This window comes from Eschrichtius robustus, chromosome 12, assembly GCF_028021215.1.
Source record: "Eschrichtius robustus isolate mEscRob2 chromosome 12, mEscRob2.pri, whole genome shotgun sequence".
Taxonomy (NCBI): domain Eukaryota; kingdom Metazoa; phylum Chordata; class Mammalia; order Artiodactyla; family Eschrichtiidae; genus Eschrichtius; species Eschrichtius robustus.
The window spans coordinates 27,342,471-27,363,343 of NC_090835.1; the positions used below are offsets into that span (position 1 = coordinate 27,342,471).

General features: G+C 40.0%; 1 protein-coding gene across 4 annotated transcripts in view; it reads left to right on the top strand.

Moving 5' to 3' along the window:
* The window catches only part of CADPS (calcium dependent secretion activator), a 483,330-nt gene that overhangs the window by 371,788 nt on the left and 90,669 nt on the right, over window positions 1–20,873 (top strand). For all 4 annotated transcript variants that reach the window (XM_068557631.1, XM_068557633.1, XM_068557634.1 and 1 more), the window contains 3 exons: window positions 8,392–8,498; window positions 15,060–15,216; window positions 16,043–16,184. In XM_068557631.1, the coding sequence (XP_068413732.1) occupies window positions 8,392–8,498; window positions 15,060–15,216; window positions 16,043–16,184 (406 nt within the window). The remainder of the gene's footprint in view (window positions 1–8,391; window positions 8,499–15,059; window positions 15,217–16,042; window positions 16,185–20,873) is intronic.

Genomic DNA, 20,873 nt, shown 5'->3' on the forward strand with positions numbered 1-20,873 from the left:
CTGCCTTGTCTTTTAGCCAAGAGATACTGGCCCCACTCACAATTTAGTAACTGGCCTCACTTCCAGTGTGACAGCTGAAGAAGCCAGGCATCCACACACTAGAATCCTAAACATACAGCTCCAAGAAAACAGTACCCCAGGACCAGCCTGAGCACTCAGGATCTGTTATACCAAAAATTTAAATCACAATCTTGGCTCCAATGAGTTTTTTAACCTCTTTAAGTCTCCCTTTTATCTTCTGTCAAAGGGGTTAATAATGGTTCCTCCTCCCAAAGGATTGTTGCAAAGATTAAAACACATATTCCAAACAAAGCTCTTAACACAGTGCCCGGCATATAGTAAGCACCCATTACTATCTATCTGTCTGTCTATCTATAGAGATATAATTTTATATATGTTATTATTATAAACATAAAATTATATGTTATTATTTGTGTGTTGTTATTTAAAAGGAAACCTCCAAATCCAAATGTGCAATATAGACATATTATTTGATTTCAGAAACGGAATATAAAACAATGCTTCTCCAAATTTGATATTTATACAAATCTCTGGGGATCTTGTTAAGATGTAGATTCTGATTTGGTAGATCTGGTGTGGAGCCTGGAAATCTGACAAACTCTTAGGTGATGCTGAAGCTGCTGAGGCAGGGGTTGCAGGTTGGATGTCAGCAGAATAGAAGAGGCAGCTGATTTATCTCTTTATCATAAATTTCAAAATAAAACATTGCAATATAGTTCCACATATATTTGTTAAACACCCACTAAGTTCCAGGACCTGTGTCAGGCACCAGGGGAGGGAGCAATGAGGAAAAGCAACCGAGGTCCCTACCCTTGGGGAGCTCCAAATAAACTGGAGAACACAGGCATAAAACAAGTAATTTCATCTGGTGACTGTGCTGTAGAGGGAGATGATGCAAGATGCTGCAGGAATGCAGCACATGGGGATTTCACCTAGGCCGGGGTCTTTGATGCATGGCAGGGAGGAGGATGTCATGGAGGTAAAGGGCTGGTTCCCAAGTAGAACTGTCTGGGATGTCCCTGGGCCTTGTTGAAGTGTTTGCCTCTGCTCATCATCCTTCCAGATGCCCCAAGATCCTGTCCCAAAGAGCTTGTGGCCATATATGTGAAAGTTTATTTGGGGGCTGGGTGAATATTTAATAGTACTATTAAATCAGTATTCTTGCTAGAGCAAGTGCTCAAAAACAACAACAGCAACAACAACCTTAAATAGCTTAAGCAAGAAAAGGTCATTTTTGGCCTATGTAGCTAGGAAATGCATGGAGGGATTGGGCTCAGAAATAAAGACTTTTAGTTTGTTTTGATCTCTCCAACTGTTGACAGCCTTCTTTAATGTGACTGGGAGTCATGGTAGGAGGGGTTGGGAGCAACATAGCCACAGATCGCACCAGCTTTTTATCCTAGCCAATGACTCTGGAGGAAAAAGAACTTTCCTCCCTATGAAACTATATACAATTCCAGAGAACAGTCTCATTGGCCCAGCTAGGGTCACATGTTAATCCCTGAGCCAATCACAATACCCATGGTGGTGTTGGGATGCTATGGTTGGCCTGGCTTGGCTCACATGACTGTCCCTGTAGGATTTATTGCTTGCATTCCCACTAGAGCCACATGGAGTGGAGGAGAGGCAATTCTGAGCAAGGCGACTACACATACAAGAATAACAGATGTCCACTACTGTGTCTATCCAGAATTAACTTTACTTTTATTAGGTACAACATCTCAGTCTCAGGGACAAAGCCTGACTTGGGATACAAAGATACCAAATTGGAGAAAAAAAATACTATAATAGCATTGTTTCTTTCTTGTGGATATAATTTATTTTAATTTAAATACAAATAATTTTAATTATCTTAAATCATTTTTCATTGCATTAAGACACCTGAAGTTGTTCTCTGGTTTGGAGGTTTAAGTTATAATGTTTACTATTCAGCAATTCAGCTTAATGCATTTGTTAAGTAACCAGGGGCTTTGGGTAAGAGATAAAAGTTGCTGTATAGTTTTTATGCACATGGCAACCACAGAGTATTTGGTTTTCCATGAAAGCACACCATTGGGCAGGATTCACTGAGGATTTCCTTCCACCAGTATTTGAGGACCTGCCCTGGGCCAGGTACTGTTCTAGCCCCTAGAAATAAAGAATTCATTGGGCTTAGGGGAAGACAAACATACATATAATTGGCCATTATTAAGGGGCCATAAGTGCTCAAGTAGAGGTATCAACAGAGGAGCTGAGCCTGTGTTATGAAGGCATAACTCTTTTTGGTGAGGAGAGGAGGGAAGGCTCTTAAAGGCTTTTGAGCAGAAGTATGACAGGTTCAGATGTGTGCTTTATGGAGTTCAGCATGGACGCTGCATGATCAATGAACTACAGGGGACGGAAGGAACTAAATGCTGGCTTGGAGTCTTTAGCAACAGTTGAGGTGGAGGTGATGAGACTTGAGTTGCATGTCTACCCCCACAGCAAGAGTGTGGGCACATGATCTCGTACAGTGGGAGATAAAATCAGGAGACATGTTAGAGGTAGAATGGACAGGCCATGCTGCCCATGTCCTTACAGGGAAGAGACAGAGATGGTTGCAATGAAAAGAGCAGAGAAAACGATCCATGATTCATCCACTGGTCTTTATTACCATATAGTTTATACTGTCCTAAAGATGGAATCTTCTGAAAGGGAGTGATGAAGATACAGGGAATCAAGTGTATTTGATGGCATGCCCCACTAAAGAAATTATGTTGGATTATAGCGCTAAATGTATGGTCCGTGGAGCCATCATTTTAGGGAGGCAGAGTACTCTGGAAAGTGTGTTGTGGCTACCTGCTTAGCATTCTATTCCTACTCTAGCTTTTATCCACCCCTACCCCCAAATCCTAGTGAATTGCTCCAGGCTAGTTATTTTTAGTAATAGTGTAATACAAACACTGGCATCTTCAGCAACACATAAATCAGTTGGAACTTGGTTGTAAGTGGGCTTTCCATCAACCATATCCATCTTTCATATGATATTTCAGTGACTGGCAATTCACTTGCTGGAACAGAGACGGTCAGGTTATTTAAGGGCTAATTGGAGAGTCTCTCACTCCTGGATGCCTCTCTTCCTTGGCTTAGCTGAGCCTGCAGAGGAATTCTCTTTTTATTTTTCTGCAGTCACATTTAACTCCCTCTCTGGAAGCCAAGCAGATTTAATTGTGTAAACATGAGCAATGGTAATTGGGTAAATGAAGTTGGAAACCAAGGTATGATGTTTTTGTTTTGCTCTGTGAGGGGAAAAAAATAGGGAGCTTGTTTTTCTATGGTGGCAAACCTCACTGTCAGAATTCTGGACAGACAGTTGGCAGGAGGGAATCCCTTTACGAATTTTCATCAAGACCCATTGAGCTGAAATATGTATCTGCTGCCTCGCCGGTTATGGTTCAGCCTGGGGACATTTCATTGTTTTATAAAGCACCATATCAAGTGGTTTACACAGGTTCTGTTATCTGGGAAGAATAAATGAGGAGTTTCCCTAAGAATTGCACACTCCAGTAATACACATTCAAAGAGCCAGAAGAAGGTGTTACCAGAGATGCACCCAACTTTCCGCCCAGCTATAGGTGGAAACCAGATTTTAACGAAACGTAAAATGTAGAGTACCTTTTTATAAAGAAGAGATTAGTAGTTGCCTTCCTTTATATAGCTGTCGTTTAAAACTGATTTTCTAAAATTCTATTTACACGCAGTCATTCCCAAACAAAAGATTTAAGTAAGAGGAGAATAGTGAATAGATCTTCTTTTTTTTTTTTTGGTCTTTCATTTCAAACATTGAGGTGATCCCACAAGAAAAGAATGACATGAACTTTTGCTTTTAAGAGATGGTTTTTCCAGAATATTATATTTATCCTAATTTCTCATATTTTTTTTAATTAATGGTGCTAGAATTGCATTTCCTGTAAGCCTGCAGTAAAATTCATTTTCCCAGTTGAAAAATTCAAGCAAACCAAGAAGCAAACTTGGCAATCACCATACAGATTGCTTTATAAACGAGAACCATTAGAAAGGACCAGGTCTGAGGTTAATGAGACCCTCATTAAAGAGAGAGAATTGCAGAAGCTGATAGTGCTCTGTGCCTGTGTTGAAGGAGAGGCTATTGTTATAGGATGTTTGCTGTGCTGATATTGTAAACCACATGACAGATGGGTCAAGTGCTGATTACCGTATTCTAACATTTGGAATAGCAAGTAACATATTTGATAAGCTGGCAAGTTTTTATATATGATTCAACCCACAATATAAAAGCCATGAGAATTCCAAGTTGAAAATAATTAAATGAGCTGGAAACAATCAGATACCACACATTTTTTTCCCCCAAAATGACAGATTTTGACATGTTGAAATTCCACAAAGGGAGCAAGAATATTCCCTAGCTCACTTGAACTAATAACGGCTCTTCATCTGCTTTTGCAAAGCAATTAATTCCTGCCTTCCCACAGTGTAGGAGATAACAATGAACATTTGTAGGCACCTGAAGCTTTACAGAGATCCATCCCATGCACTGTTTTATTTGTTCTTATCAACAACCCTGCAAGGTACACAAAAAAGATGTTAATAGTCTCAATTTATAGAGGAGGAAGCTGAAGCACAGAGAGGCTTAAGTAGAAGGTACAATGTTACATAGGAAGTTAAGTCGCATGCTGGGGATAAGAAGCCAGACCCTCCAGTTATGTCAACATCAAGGGCTGTTTCTGGTCACCTGGAAGGAGGAAGCAGCTATTAACGTATAGGTGTTATTCTTTACTGTACAAAAAGTCTATCTTCTTTCGGTCAATGATGCCGCCACCATCATTCATGTGTATCCATCTGGATGAAGGCATCCAGGATTTGCATTCTGCTTCTGAGTGTCTCAGTACCGTGGTGCTGAGGGTGCTGGTAAGAGTCCCGTCCCTCGTCAGACAGTGTCACACTTCTGTAACGTTGCAGTCACGCCAAGGAAGCAGCAGCTCTCCATTCGTGTTTGATCGTTTTTGCTTGTTTGTTTGTTCTTCTCAGAGTTTGTCATCTTAATTGTCATCCTTCGTGACAGTCACTTTGTCTCTTTACTTTTTTACCATCTCTCTTCACCTACCCGAGCAACTCCCCCTCCACTTCCTGGGCCTCCTCCACCCACCCAAATGCAGACCAGCATGTTATATCGGAGGCTCAAAGGCATGCCTAGGCCAAAATCAAGTACTGTAAACTTCTACCTTTCCTTTATTTGACAGCTTTCTAGTTCAGTTGGCTTTTTTTGTTCATTTCTTTAGAAATTTTGTTTAGCATACTAACCTGAGGCTCAGACTCTCGAGTTTGACACTGTAGGTTTTGAGAGACTCGAAAAGAGAGCATTTATTTCCCAATGTCCACATTTTTTTTTTTTGTCTAGCTCTGTCTGACATATGCAACATTTTCAAACCTCAATGTCAGCACAAAATAACATTGTTGCATAACATTTTGCATGACGATTTTTTTTCTACGTTATGAGCTTCAATTCTGTTGTATGAAATGTTTACCAAGTATATTGTATTTTTAGTTCCCCTTCGTCAGTGCTCCAGCTAGTACAAGATTGGGTGATAGGAATATTGCAATACATTTCCAGATATTGCAGACAGCAGACGTGACCCAAAAAAATCGTTTCTAAGCACAAATTTCTCCTTGACCTCTGTTGGGGGGGGAGAGGGAGGAGGGACTAGAGGATTTTGCACAATATTTTCTTTAAAGACAACATCTTAAAGAAGTTGCTTTTTGTACCATTTTTACTAGCTAGTGAGTTAGCAATGCAGGTGAAGAGGAAATTACAGTTGTGTCTCAATAAAGTAGCTTGATCTGCAGATAATGGAATTGCAGCTAATTAATAATATGAAAGTCTGGCTACATGGGTTCATTGGAAGATCAAACGTTCTAGATTCAAGGATACTTAACCTGCTGACTTTAAATGGTTGCATGTTAAAGCAAAATTGCAAAAGGTTTTATTAAACATACTGTCTGTATATATACATCAGGCATACACATATCTGCGTGCATGTGTACACACTCACAGAAAGACTGCGTGTGCATGTACACTTGATGTGTATCTATTGATATATATGGTAGTCAATCTAAGAGCACTGCATATTAAAACAAATCTTCAGGTGGTCCTAGCTTACGCATCTTGGATTTCTCCAAACACAAAGATCATTCACAGCTTCTAAATAAAAATACATAAAAATATTGATGTGATTTCCATTTCTATATCATATGTCATGGACAGATAGAATTCCCCTAGATTTGGTGAGTGTTCCACCTGAAAGGACAATGTTCTCTATTTTGAAAGTAAGAGATTTCAAAGATGTGCCCCAAGTGGGATTTCCTGCAGATTTGTATTAATGTGCAGGCTTGTCTGCTTCCTAGAAGATGTATGTAAGTGTGTGATGTGTGTATGTGGGTGTATGTGTCAAATGGGTAATAAGCATAGGGTGAGGAATTTGCAAATTGATGTGTAAATGTGAATATCAACTAACAAAAAAAATAGTAGCCTATGCATATTTACTATCAAAATGCAAATACCTCACTCTACACATATTACCCCAACATATATACACAGTATGTTTGTAGAAATGCCTGAAAGTCTACTAACAGAATTATGATAGTCCACTTATGAAATTATAAACAGACCAGGTGCCCCAAAAGCACAGAAATCAATCTTGTCACTCATTCTTTCTCCAAATATTTATTGCTCTGGACCAGGCAATGAGCTGTCAGTCCCTAAACTCTGCACATTTCCTTACTCTGAGTGTTGGAGGTTCTCTGCCTAATCTGCATATTTATTTCCCCACAGCTCCCACCTTCATGTCCTAACCTTATATGCAGCCACATTTCCAGCTGAGCCTGGCAGAGACAATGGAGTGTTCCATTGGCCTGAGTCCACAAAGCCCAGTGTCACACCAGTCATCAGGCTCTGTTGGAGTGAAACTTTCAACACCTCAATAACCTTACTCTTAGGTCCATCACTCTTAGGTCCCATTGGCTGGACCACTCCATTTGCACAGTGTTTCATAGAATTTTTCTTTTTCGTTGCTAAATCGTAGATTACTAATCATCTGACATGTTCATCGCCTATTTAACAAATGCACAAGGAAACAATTATGAGGAGCTGCTTGTTTGTTTGTTTTTTTAATTAACAATCTCTACGATTTTGTTTCCCACTCCACACCACGCAAAACCAAACCAGCACCAACAAACCAACCCTTCCTGTGAAGTATTGAGTAATCTTCTTTAGCCAGAAAAATCCTGAAGCCAAAACACACCTGCTTCAGATGAAGAGATTAAAATAAGTTTCAGCAGTCCTTTTGTGCACATATATATCCTCCTTGTAGAATCGTGCTCAAGGATCCTTATTGCTGTTACACCCATGGGCTCTAAATGACTCAGGCATCAAGGTTTGAAGGGGTCTGAGCATGAACTGCAAGTTCCCCTGTGAGTTTAGACTGGTTGAATTCAGGCCATTTCATTGGCTAAGAAAACCTTTATGTTTCAAATAGTACTCTTTTCCCCCCACAGGAAAAAAAACTGTAATTTTTGGTAACATAATAACATTGCCAAACAGTCATGAATTTAGCTCTGTAAAGGATACAACAGAAATCAGGGTTCAGTTTGTTCTTGAGTGTGATCAAAGCCCTTTCAACACAGTAGAAACTAAAAGAAAAAAATGGAGTACCTTGTTGCCACCTAACTGATAACATTTCAGTTGTACCAACCAGTGGCTCAAACCACTTCATCCAATAATCTACACCCAACACTCTTTTAAAAATTCTATCCTGCCTTCTACCTAATGGCCCAAGAATGTCCGTTAATTCTCAATCTCCTCCCTGGACAATTTAAAACAGCTAGACCTTTGAATCTGCTTTTTTCCAATACCTGTTAAACGTACAGACCTAGACCGAAAAACAATGCTATAGTATCGACTGTTAAGGGACAAATGTGGCAACAATCAAGACTAAGCTTCTGTTACACCTTCTCACCTCAGGAAGCACGAGCACTGTCTAGAGAGGGATATAAGATAGTCCATTTATGCTGTCTTTAAAGAACATGTGTACAAAATGTCACCAAATTTGAAATGGGCTGTCATAGTCTTAATGTAGCTTAATAAGCAAATCGGAAGCTGGAGCACTGCTTTTTCTTAATATGTATTATAATAATGATGGTGATGATAATAAAATGGCTTTATGGTTTGCTCACTACTAATTATGTGGCACTTAACATCTGCATGAAACTTTTTAAAAAAATGGGTAACTCTTTGGAATTTCTTATCCACTAGTCCTAATGGCCACAAAACTAGCCTGCCGCTTTCGCTGAATTTTAACACAAATTCTTGTACTACAGAAAATGTAGGCCGGTTAATCACTCCTGCCAAAAAGCTGGAAGACACAATACGTCTTGCTGAACTAGTCATTGAAGTTCTTCAGCAAAACGAGGAACACCATGCAGAGGTAAGCGGGCATCAAGGGCAAAGTCTCTTGTTCCTTAGATGATGTTGCAGAACTGATTCTACCAGCAACTTTGTAAATAAGATGCCTTAACACCCATTTTCTTTTAACTGGCCTTGTAAAGATGAATGAAAGTGACAGTTTTGCAGGAGGAGTCTTTGCGAGGTTGTTTAAAGCAACTGAAAAGTGGTTGCGTGATATACGTTTCATCTTGAGTTTTCAGATGTTTCTAGCAACAAGCCAGAGAGGTGAGTATATCTTCAAGATAATTATCAAGCAGCATATGGTTATTGTCAGGAACACATGAAATACTTTTTGGTCTTTTGTGGTTGTTTCTGTTGCTACCACTGTTGTTTCGGTTTATTTTATTTGGTGTGTGGATCGAGAACCGTCTTTTTGAATTTATCTCCGTAACTTAGTCCACTCACCCTTGAGTCTTCGTTGGTTAATCTCAGATGACCTGGGTTGCTAAACGCTGTGACAGAAACAAATTATTCTGTGTTGTTCAACTTGTCGATTCTCCAACATACATCTAAATAAATACAGCTTACTTTTTTTTTTTTTTTTTTTTACAAACCACTGTCAAAATGATTATTTTGATAATAATTATAAACTGAGGGATTTCAAGGCTAACTAAATCCCAAACCTGTAAGGACTTAAACAACCCAACCCTTCCAAGAAAAGATTCCAAGATTTCATTATGATCAAACTGTTATATCACTGCTTGTTTCAAAACTGAGATTTAAAATCATCTCTCTTAAAATAGCCTTTTTGAAAACTGTACTCATTCTCACTCTTCCCCTCCAAGCAAATCTACAGCAAAGGGGGGAAAAAAGGGGGCATCAATAAAAGTAATGTCAGAAGCACCTAAAATGATTATTCCCATGACTAAATGAAAATCGACAGCATAGTTAAATAATATATAATACACCATAAAGCCAGTCGTCCCAACTAATGCCTGATTGCATATTTAAATTTCCTCCCTGTTTTTCCATTCAATCTTGGCTGATCGTGGCAGGGGAAAGAGGTATGTGACCAAAACGAATGAGTCAGCCACCTGCTGTCATAGTCTGTGCATGCCCTTCCAGCACCATGTCTTCTAATGGGACTTTTCCCAGCGCCCCTGCTTCCTAACACTGACCCAAGGAATGTAACGGCAATTGCCAGTGGATTGCTTGTGCAGTGGGTGGCCCTCCACGGCAGGGTAAATGTGGGAGATTACCTTGCGCGTGCATGAAGCAATTGATACACTTAAAAACCACTGCAGTTCCATCCCAACACACACCTCCTACCTGTCTTGATTCTGTCCCCTTAGCCTGTCGTAGTACCTATGTCCGTCTGTACTTACCTTTACTTCAGCAGATGAGTACCGAGCGTAGTCACCAGTAGTAGCTAGCCAGAGTGATACTAATCTTCCTCTACAGCTGTCTGTATGTCAACCATATATACAGTATTTATATAGAGAGAGAGTGCCAGAGAATCATGATTTCCCCCAAAACCCTCTCTGGAATGGGGTGAAGACTCCTTGAGGCAGGTACAACTAACTCCTTCAGCACCCAGCAAATGCACAGCCAAGAGTGAGAAGAGGGGCTAAATCAACACACTCTAAACGTAAAAACATAGGACTCACCTTCAGACATAAAATTAAGCTGGGCTAGAATTTTTTTCTGCTCTATCCTGTGCAACGTGCTTTTCAAATTAGGGGCATCTGGGGTTCAAGTGATGGTAAGTATGTTCTTTCTGGGTGTCCCCAAAACCATCTCCAGAGGCGTAGAGGGGTCTGGCCAGTCCTCCCCTGCTGTGGGTATTGAGGCTTTTCCCAAGATGTCAGACCAAATTTTCAAAGACATGGATACAAAGAAGATGGTTTTCCTCACTTACAGTTGTTCTTTAAGTGAATGATAGAAGAAGAACATGGACATATATGTTTGATTCAATCAAGTTATTTTCTGAGGCTGCTGCAGTCTGAGAAAGGAGGATATTTTCCCAAATTACTCACAAGGGGTACCAAAGAAAAGTTGATAATCCAAAGAAGACATTTTTTTTTTCACTTTTCCAGAAAGCCCTTTTTCACTATGTGCTAATCACCATCTTAAACTGCCCTCATAACCATCATCACAAAAATATTTTAATCTTACATATTCAAAAGCCATTCATAAATAGGGTAGAAATAAATTCAATTCTTTTCTTGTTTATTAACTTTAGAAGTTAGGAATGTCCTATATGGGAAAAGAATCTGAAAAAGAATAGAAATATGTATATGTATAACTGAAAAAGAAGAAGTTAGGAATGAAAACTTCAGCATACTTTAGAATTCGGAGACCCAGTTTGCTTTTAGATCAATGTACAGGATTATTTCCTGAATTCGTCGTTTCACCCAGTCACAAAACCTCATTACTCAATCGATCAAAAACTACCTGTCTGCTGAGCACTGAGGCAGCTACCTCAGTGCTCTTTTGATGGACAAGGACGCATCAGGCAGTCTTGACCTTCAGGCGATAGTATGCAGAGTGGCCAGGAGTTCAGGCTCTGAGGTTGAGTTTGAAGTCCAGCGTTGCTGCTTTCTTGCTTTGTGATCTCAGCCTAATTACTTAACCTCTCTTATGCTGTAAATTGGAGATAGTCATAGAATGGACCTCAGATAGTCATTGGGATGGAAGGCCAATAGTAATGCATCTAGTATTATGCCTGACACACAGTAAGCACTCCACAAAGCTTGGCTATTGTATTATTAGGAATACGTCACTAAGGAAACAAAATATATGAATATGTAATCATAAAAAGGACAACACCTACGTGGAATGTACCAAATGAATGACACAGTCAGAATATGCTGGAAGGAGGTTGGGTTTGAACGGTAGAGTGGGCCAGAAGGGGATCACCACCTGTTCTCAGTGCTCACGTACAGATCGCAACCACCTCAGAAGCTTTTAACAATTGCTGATGCCCAGGTCTCACCCCAGCTCAATTAATTGGAATCTCATAGGGAGGGGCCGAGTACTGGTAATTTTTTAAACTGCCCAGCTGATTTCATGGTAGAGCCTGGTCAAGAGCCTCTGGGCTGTAAACAAGGAAGTAGAATTTGCCCTGGCACGCTGAGGATGAGGTTTTGCTGCCAAAAGGATGAAAGATGAAATTTGTTTTCTACTGGCCAGTACTCACTGCCATATTCTCTGGGTGCTCGATAAACTCTAGAAAATCACTAAATCCTCAGCATGGATCTTGGCTGTGTGATCATGCTGTTTGGTGACACCACCACACAAATAAAAGTGACAAGTAGAATTGCCTCCCCCCCAAAAATCAATAAGCCTTAAAACTATTTTGAATTCCAATGTAAAGTAATTAACTGTTTCAGGAAAAAAAAAAATTCCCCCCAGATAAGACTATGTCATGTATACACACGTGCAGTACACGGTAGAAGTTGTCACTCGTATCTCTAAATTACAGCTTAATTCTGCTCTCAGAGCCTAAATTATGTGCACACACACACCTGCACGCACACAGGAATTATGCCTTCATGTACTGTTGCTTCACTTGCCCAATCTCTCTCTCTATGTATATGTATGTATATGTATATATGTATTGTGGTACACAGAGGGGTACATATATACATGTAGTTTGTGTACAAAATATAGAGTGTGTTCAGTGTGGCTGACTATACCCCTAAAGCATACATCTTTGCCTTTCCATAATGAAAAACACTGGGTAAGTATTTAGAAGCCAAAGTACAGCTCCCTTTTGTCTTTGGAAAAAGATTTCTGAAGACTTTAGACACCCACAGACATTGAGTTAGCTCACGTACAAAAATAGCATTCACCTGTATGAGCAAATATAAGATAAATAAATATAATTGTTGTTGTTGCTTTATTTTAAACCTTTGCCTTGCCCACCCTAGATACACAGACTCTGTTCGTTTGATTAAAAGTATGATATGGCTTTTTGGTGATTACTGCCCTTGCCTGAATCTTTTTCTCGTTCTCAGAGAGTCAGGTTTGATTATGAGGTTCTGAAAGAAAATACCTTGGGTGTAGAAAAATAAATTTGGACTTCACTTCTCCGACAAACCCCCCCACTATTTAAATTCTCTTCCTTCACTAGAATCCTATGTTCCTCTGCCAGACTTCCATGGTGATAATTCATATCACAGTAGTCACTGTCATTTGTAGGGCTTCCTATCTATATGATTATTAATGTAACAACCGTAGATAATTTCTCAACACATTATCAAATTCTAACAAGGGACTAAATTTTCTGTAGATAGTAGACATAGGTGCTTCTTATGGCCTCTGGTTTGCAGCTTTTCAATAAAGCTGGTAAGAACCAGGTATGAGGTTGGGCTGAGAAATTTTTAATTACAGGCATTTAGGATTTGTTTTTTGTTTTGTCTCATTTTTTGGTTTTTTTTTTTCTTTTTCTTTCTTTTCTTGTCATCCTAGAGCAAAATTGTGTCTGGGAAGGCAATTCAGTCTCTCTAGTAACTATTTTCTTGGACTCACCCTGAAGATGCAAAGTGAAATAAATAACTAAAGAATAAGTACCAGCCAATATTTGGTGTGCCTTTGTGAGTTTTGCAAATATCCTGCATCAGGGATGTTGAGAGTCAGCCCTCCACATAGGGTTGGGGGGCAGGAGTGGGACTCCAGCAAGTTTCAATATTTAGAAGATCCTTGCCTAGTAGGCAGATGGCTAGGAGAGCTCTGCGGGTGGGGTTGAGGGTTTCTTCCTCTGCTGGATTTAGCCACGTAGTCAGTGGAACAAGCCCCAAAACCCAGGGCTCTCATCCCCAGGTGGTAAAACTACAATAAAACCTCATCGATTCAGACCCAGCTACTCTTAATTTGTGACAATTCAATTGTGGATGTGGCTCTTTTAATTTCTCCTAAGTAAAATATTTGACATGGTCTCAACTTTCTCTAGAAATTCTAAAGGCTCGTCTTCCAAGTTTCATCCCAGGATCTATAAAATTAATGCTTCCCTCTCTTTGACTTCACTTTATAGGTCAATTTATCTACAATTATTAGAAGTTTTTTAAAGAAAAATACTTCTACATTTATGATACATTTATATGATAATCAATACCTTCTACTTGGGTGCCCTGGTACAGACTGCATACAGAAAGTAGCAAAAGGATAGTTCTCTTTTAGAAAGCCCAGTAATTTAGGTTTTTTTGCTGACAGACTAGCATCTCTCCTCTCCCATTACTCTGAATCAGTGAGGTTTTACTGTCAATTGAAATGGAAACAGCAGGTGTCTATTTCCAGCCAAGCTGACCTTGCAGAATGGTCCATGACTTGATTTTTTCCATTTAATTTGCAAACCAGCCACATGTTGATAAAGGAGAAGTAAGTAAAATGAAATCTCATGAAAGAAGAGAGATGGACCCCTATTCTGCCTCCTGGTGGCTGTTAGAATATCCCCAAATAACTAATAGATCACAGAAGAGCTTGGCCATTGAACAAACTCTTTCATTTATGGAATTATTTCCATAATCATCTTTCATGTTTCCAAATGCCTTCTCATCTTTTTTTTGGTGAATGCTCCGGAAAGTGTTTCCCATGTAAATAAATACTTTACAGCACTCGGTGGGGAGGTGGGGGAGTAGAAGGGGCTGGCAATTTGTTTTTGTTTTTCTGCTCTCTTTGAAATCAGCAAAAGAAAAAAAGAGAGGGGGGGGCGCCTCTTGACACTGCCACTCATTCTGCATGCCCCCTGCCAGAAATGATTAGTCAACATGCATGCATGCCTTTGAATTGCATTCACATCTGGCCCATCTGATGTGAATGTCACCTCTGAGACCCTGCACAATGATTTCCAAGGACCCACGTGCATGAAAATGAGTTACTTCACTGATATTTTTGGTTTTCAATGTACATATGTGTCCAGCCCTCAGAAAAGTAAGTCCTAATCTTACTGAGTGTCTCCTAGCTTAAAGCCTGATATTTCCTACAGACAGGATGCAAAACCGGAGGCTCCCTGCTTAAAGAGATTTCGACTCAAAAGTTTTGTGACAATCGCAACAATGGTTTCCTTCGCCTTGGTATGAAATAGGAGTGACATTTCCAACGTGTAGGGAAACACGAGTTGCTGAGCTTGTATGAGACCACAGACAATTAACCCCCGGATGCGTAGATATAAGTAAATAATAATTGCCTATTTTCAAGTTAGACCAGCAGAAAACCCATAAACACAGTGAAGAAACTCCCAAATTCTAATATTTTAGAGCAAGAACTAGACAACAAGAGTGATAAAGAGCATGACTCAGAACGTACTGAGTTATTGTAAATTGAACAGAAGTTCCACACCTGTCATTTCTGCAGCTACATCCTCTGACCGGTAGGTCAGAGTAAAGACTGTCTAAGGCAGGCTTGGAATCATGAAAAGCATTGCCTTGGGACACCTAGAGGCCCAACTCTATCCAAAAAAAGCTGTTCTCTTTACAATAAAATTACCAAACCCTGCTGGATGCACAGTGAATCTTGAACAGCCAGGCCTTGACTTCACATCTTAGGTCGGAGACAGAAGCTCATCGCCTCTTTTCTGTTGTTTCTCTGCCACATTTCAAAGGCCTTTGCGTGGTGGTCAGACTTGATGGTGGAACACGCCGAGACGTTCCTGTCACTCTTTGCAGTGGACATGGATGCAGCGCTAGAGGTGCAGCCCCCAGACACGTGGGACAGTTTTCCACTGTTTCAGCTGCTGAATGATTTTCTCCGGACCGATTGTATGTATCCTCTTTGACCGTCTGACTTTCCTAAGTAGTGTGCAGATAACAGATTGCTGAAACATCTTTATCCCAGGCAGACTACAGGTTGGACACAGCTCTTCATAGTTTTATGATTACTTAAAAAAAAAACAAAAAAACTTAAAGCTGATGAAATTCCCTTTCTTCCAACAAGCGTCCTGTTGCAGGGAAGCCCTCTGTTGACTAGGCAGAAGAACCCAAGAGCAGTGAGAAAGTGGTGCCCGTGCCTATGGGTTTTATTTGCTCTTGAACAAGCTAAATTGACCTCTACACATTTTGAATTTTTATCAAAAGATGCTTCCTAGATGAAAAACAATTTCTTGCTAAGTAACACCCCAAGCATTTCCAAGTATCTTACAGCAACACATAGCCGTAAAATAGACCTTCCTCCCCAGGGAGAGTGATGACAGAAGAGAGGGATACAGAATGTTCTTTCTTCCTGGTAACGTAAGGGGAAGAAAGGGAGCAGGTGCAAAGAAAACCTAAAAAAAAAGGAAAAAAGTATCAATTGTTGCTTTTCTTGTTCAAGGGGGCATTATTTTTTTCCCTTTTTAGAAGAGTGACACAAATGGGTAAAAGGTTTTTGAATTCCATTTTCCTTCCACGCAGATTGAAGCATGATGCCACTCATGTACTTTTTTCTTTTCTTCTCCTTCTCCTCCTCTTCCTCTTCCTCCTCCTTCTTCCTTCTGGCTTTTTTTTAGAAGCGGTATATTTAATGTAGAAGACAGTCCTCTCTGTGTGTACGTTGTATGCTGATGGAGCAACTGTGGATTCTTACCGAGCTTTTGCTTATCTGTTCTAGATAATTTGTGCAATGGAAAATTTCACAAACACCTGCAAGACCTGTTTGCCCCACTTGTGGTTAGATATGTGGATTTGATGGAGTCCTCAATTGCACAATCCATTCACAGGGGCTTTGAGCGGGAGTCATGGGAACCAGTCAAGTAAGGAAACCTCTTTTGATACCATCGGAGTTTGGGTGCAAATGGCTGGAGAGTCATACAGAAATGGATTAATGGTGTCTTACGGTTTTCATTGTTCACATGGATGGAGAGCAAACACCATACTCTCAACTATCATGCTCATAGCCTCTTTGTCCAAGGAGGGGAGGGGGGAAGAGATTGAGAAATGTTTTATGAAATGGAATCTTTGGTTTATTGCACAAGATAAATAAGCAATACGGAATATAAACCTGGCTGTGATATTTGTACTGTGTATCTTACTCCAGTGGTTTTATCCCTAGGTATTGATGTTTCCCAAAGTGTGTTCCATAGGGGTCTAGGCAAGGGGTCAGCAAACTTTTTCTGTAAAAGGTCAGATAGTAAATATTGAGACTTTTCAAGCCACATGATCTCTGTCAAGTCTCAACTCTACTGTGTAGCACAAAAGCCGCAATAGACAATAGGTAAATGAACAAGCGTGGCTGTGTTCCCCTAAAACTTTATTTACAAAAACAGGAAGCTGGCCTGTGGGCCAGAGTTTGTCATTTCCTGGTCTAGGCTTTTGAGACTCTCCTCAAGAAAAGGACTCTGTGGCCAGATATATTTAGGAAGCTCTATGTACCCTGCTCATCTACCCCACGCCCTTGTCTCCTGGAGAGCCTCAAAGTACACCAGCATATTTCAAAACTCGGAGAATATAGTCATACAGAAACTTGTTTGACTGTGCTTAATCCAGAGTTTCCTAAATGTATTTGACCACACTACTTTTTTTTTTTAATGGGATATCTATCCTGTAGGACCAATTACAGGAAATCCTATAGGTCGTGAATTTGGCAATTTCCATAATTGCTTGGCGAATAGATCCTATCTGAAATGTGTGGCAGATCTGGTGCCACCTCCATTCCCCAGCAAGGAGGAGGGCTGTCACTCAAGGCTGCCAGAGGGTCAGTCTCAGACTCCCCTTTCTGGAGAAGTGGAGAACTCCTAGGCGGAGAGAATTTTCTGGTATGGTTCGAAAAGTTCCAATAAAGCCTGATAGTAGCTTTGCTCTGTTAGATTCCCTTTTTCTTGTAGGAAAAGCATTTTGTTCTTTCTGGTCCTTTACATCTGTGGAATGTGGCAACCAGCATGGAGCAAAGGGGGGTGTGCACAGCACACTGCCAGGCACTTCCAGAACAAATATTCAAAAGCCTTTTCTCAATTTGGAAGCCTTAACTTGTGCCCTGTCTTTAAGCAGTTTTCTGAATCGAGACCCTCCTTCTACTATTACACTTAATAAAATTCTGACTCATAAAGAAATCAAAGCAAAATAGCTTTTTCAGTCTATCCCCCTCTCCACATCTGAGCCACAAGAGAAGTTTCTTGACTTGCCCTACTGAGCAGGTTAATAGGCAGTAGCTCTTCATTTGCAAGTATCAAGATATCTAAATTTTAGCTTGTAATTCTCAGGTTTATAACAGTCTCTTAATATGGCCCTGCTGACTTTCAGCTCATGAGAATAGAGCCAGGACCCTTGATGATAAAGCATGAATGAGTGATTGTATTTTTTTAAAATGCTCACTCGAATCAAGGCAGTTGTCCTGTGCAGAACAGTTGTGAAAAAGGAAAAGGTTAAAATGAGTAATAGTCACATTTTGCAAGTAGCAATGGGCTTGAAGTAGCATTTACTTACTTGGGTTTACGTGTGGAGGCTACTACCCCCAACACACGCAGGAGGAAATGATGGGTCTCCTTCCCTGTTTCTTAAGGAGCCCTAGAGATAGGGCCCTTGTTCTGCAGTTACTAGCCAGAAGGCAAGGGCTTAAACCTCTCTAACTGTCTACTCATCTGTAAAACTAATTCTTAAAGATGTCTCTACTCAGTGTCTGAGAATTGTCATGAAGCTCTGTGATAATGTCACTGAAGTCATTTTATAACCTGCTAAATTCTTTAGAAACCAAGCTAATGACTGCTATGCCTTCTGAACCATAACGTATACTTGATCAGTCAGAAGTAAAGGTAGACTTGAAATCATTTTCACAATTGGAAGTCTTAGTCTGGGAATGTTTTCTCAGGGTTTTTTTAAGGAGTGAAAAAAAAATAAAGTATGAACTCTCGGATCAGTAATTTAAAGATCGGAAAATTAGCAAAGGATTGATCTTTCGTGACTAACAACCTGAGAATATTTTATAGGGATGTGTTTTGTTTCTTAAGTAGCTTTTGGCTGTACAAAACTGTGCTGTAGGCTCGTGAATATGACTGTGGTTTGTTTAATTCACACTAAATAGTACGTGCTTTTCGGAGCAGGTGGAGGTATTGGAAAATGACAACTAAAACATAAGCTAAATTAAAATTGTTTGAAATCACCTACATTTTATTAGCTGATTTGAAAACAGAATGTGGATGCCATGGGACAGATATGCAGAATGGCCAGCACAAAATGAAGAGTATGAAAAAATTGGGAACACACTTATGTGATAGGAAGGAATAAATCTCTCTACTTCTTACTATGCTAAGAGAAAGTATGAGCTTCTATCTAAGCACTAGATAGAGGGTTGATAAAGAAGCAGAGGTTCTTTTTTTTTTTTTTCCAAGTAAATAATGATCTTTTGGGGATATTTTTCACCAAGTTCACTCAAAAATAAGAAGCTGACTTAGATAAATAGATTGTTTGCTCAATCTTCTCTAATTTTGACACATGATCCCACAGTGTACACACATGCACACACACACACGTGCCCCCAACAACCCTTCTCTCAAACAATTCTTACACTTTAATAGTTCTGTTCTTCTACTTTTCAAAAGTCATGATTATAGGTACCTGATTATAGGTAAAATGACTGAGAAATGCATTGCAAAGCTAACTTCAAGAAAAACTAGTACAGTTGACCCTTGACCAACACTGATTTGAATGGCACAGGTCCACTTATATGTGGATTTTTTTTCAGTAGTAAATAATGACAGTCCTACATGGTCAGAGATTGGTTGAATCCACAGGTACGGAACTGAAGATAAGGAGGAACCACAGATACAAGGGCTAAATATAAAGTTATATGTGAATTTTTAACTGTGCAGGGGTCAGTGCCCCTAAGCCCCGTGTTGTTCAAGAGTTAACAAAATATTTCAAATGTTAAAGAAAAACAGAACTCTGACAAGGAAATGCTACCAATATATCGAAGTAGCTAAAAGCAGATTTTAAATATTCTTTATTGTTCAGATTTTCTTATTTCAAAATATGGTCCTATGAAAGAAAATAGAGATATCATCATCATTTGGGTTTGATACAACGGAAGTTATTTGATAGAAAGGGTAAAATGTCTGAGTCCTTATTGCTTATTTCTCTAGAAGGGTGGCCTTCCATCTCTGAGGAGAGAAAAGGGAAGCTGCATCTCTGTTTCCATTGAGCCAGATCATGATGGTCATGATTTGAATCTCTAGGCATTGGTGGAAAATGTCATCCCATAGCTTCTAACCACAGCTGAAGATAGCCTCTCGAGGGCAAGCCCAGGCTGGACCCCATGGCCTTCTCCGGGGGTCCATGAGGACACGTCATAGCGCCACCACCCGCAGCTGGGCAGGTTGTTCAGAACCCTCCCAGCAGCCCTGCATATGAGCTTTTGGTCCTACCTAACAGACGGACCACACTTCTGCCAGCTCTTTAGAGTTGGTTTGTTGCTCATCTAGTCATCCTGACCTTCTGTGTGGAAGAAAACTTAGAAAGCGTCTAATCCAAAGCTTGCCAAGTCTAGAAACCCCTCTGCACTACTCTTTCCTTGACAGGTTGTCTCTTAGTCTCTACTTAAACACTTCCAGGCACAAGGAATCTACGCTTCACTGTTGCCCATTTCAGGTCAGGATGATTCTGAATTATAGAACTAAACACTGTTTCTTGATATACGCACACTGAAAACCTTGGGTTTCTCATTTCTCAAAGTGCACTTTATCTCCCTCTGCCTGAGACAGACATGTGAAAAGTATTTTCGAAACAATGTCTTTTCCCAGATTGTCAAAGCTGTCAATATCTTAATGATAATAAAATGTCAGACCAAGGATACCTTAGCAATACGTGGGTGGCCTGGTATGAAATAGACAAGTATTAGACAAGGAGTCAGGATTCTAAACTCTGCCAGTAATATGCTGAGTGACCTTGGGCAAGTCAGATGACCTTCCTGAGCCTCAATATCCTCCTTTGTAAAACAGGAACTTTGAATACCCAAGACTTTCCAATACTAACATCCTAGGAAATGTGATTTTCCGTATTCACTTCATATATACATTTAATCAGCACTGCCTCCCTAACACCTAGAACAAGGCCTGGGACAGGTGTTCAATAAATATTTATTGATTAGCTGACAATTATTAAGAAACCCATACAGGCTGGAAATTGTAAGAGTACCACAGGAAAACTATGGGGAGAAGGAAGCAAAAGAAAGATACATTCCCCTGATCGGGGATTTCAATCTGGTTGGGTCTGCGCAACATGCACACAAGAAAAATGACTTTAAATATTTACCAATGTACAAGGAACATAAGGAAGAGTTATGAGAGCATAGGTAGGAGGGAATGAACCTCCACTGAGGAGTCATAAAGGAAATAGCTTGGAGAGTGTTTCAGAAGGGGTAGGGATGTTGGGAAAGAACATGAGCAAAAGTAAAATTGGGGGGAAAGTAGGGTAGGTAGTAGAAACAGTGAATGTTTGGTTTGGGCCAGCAT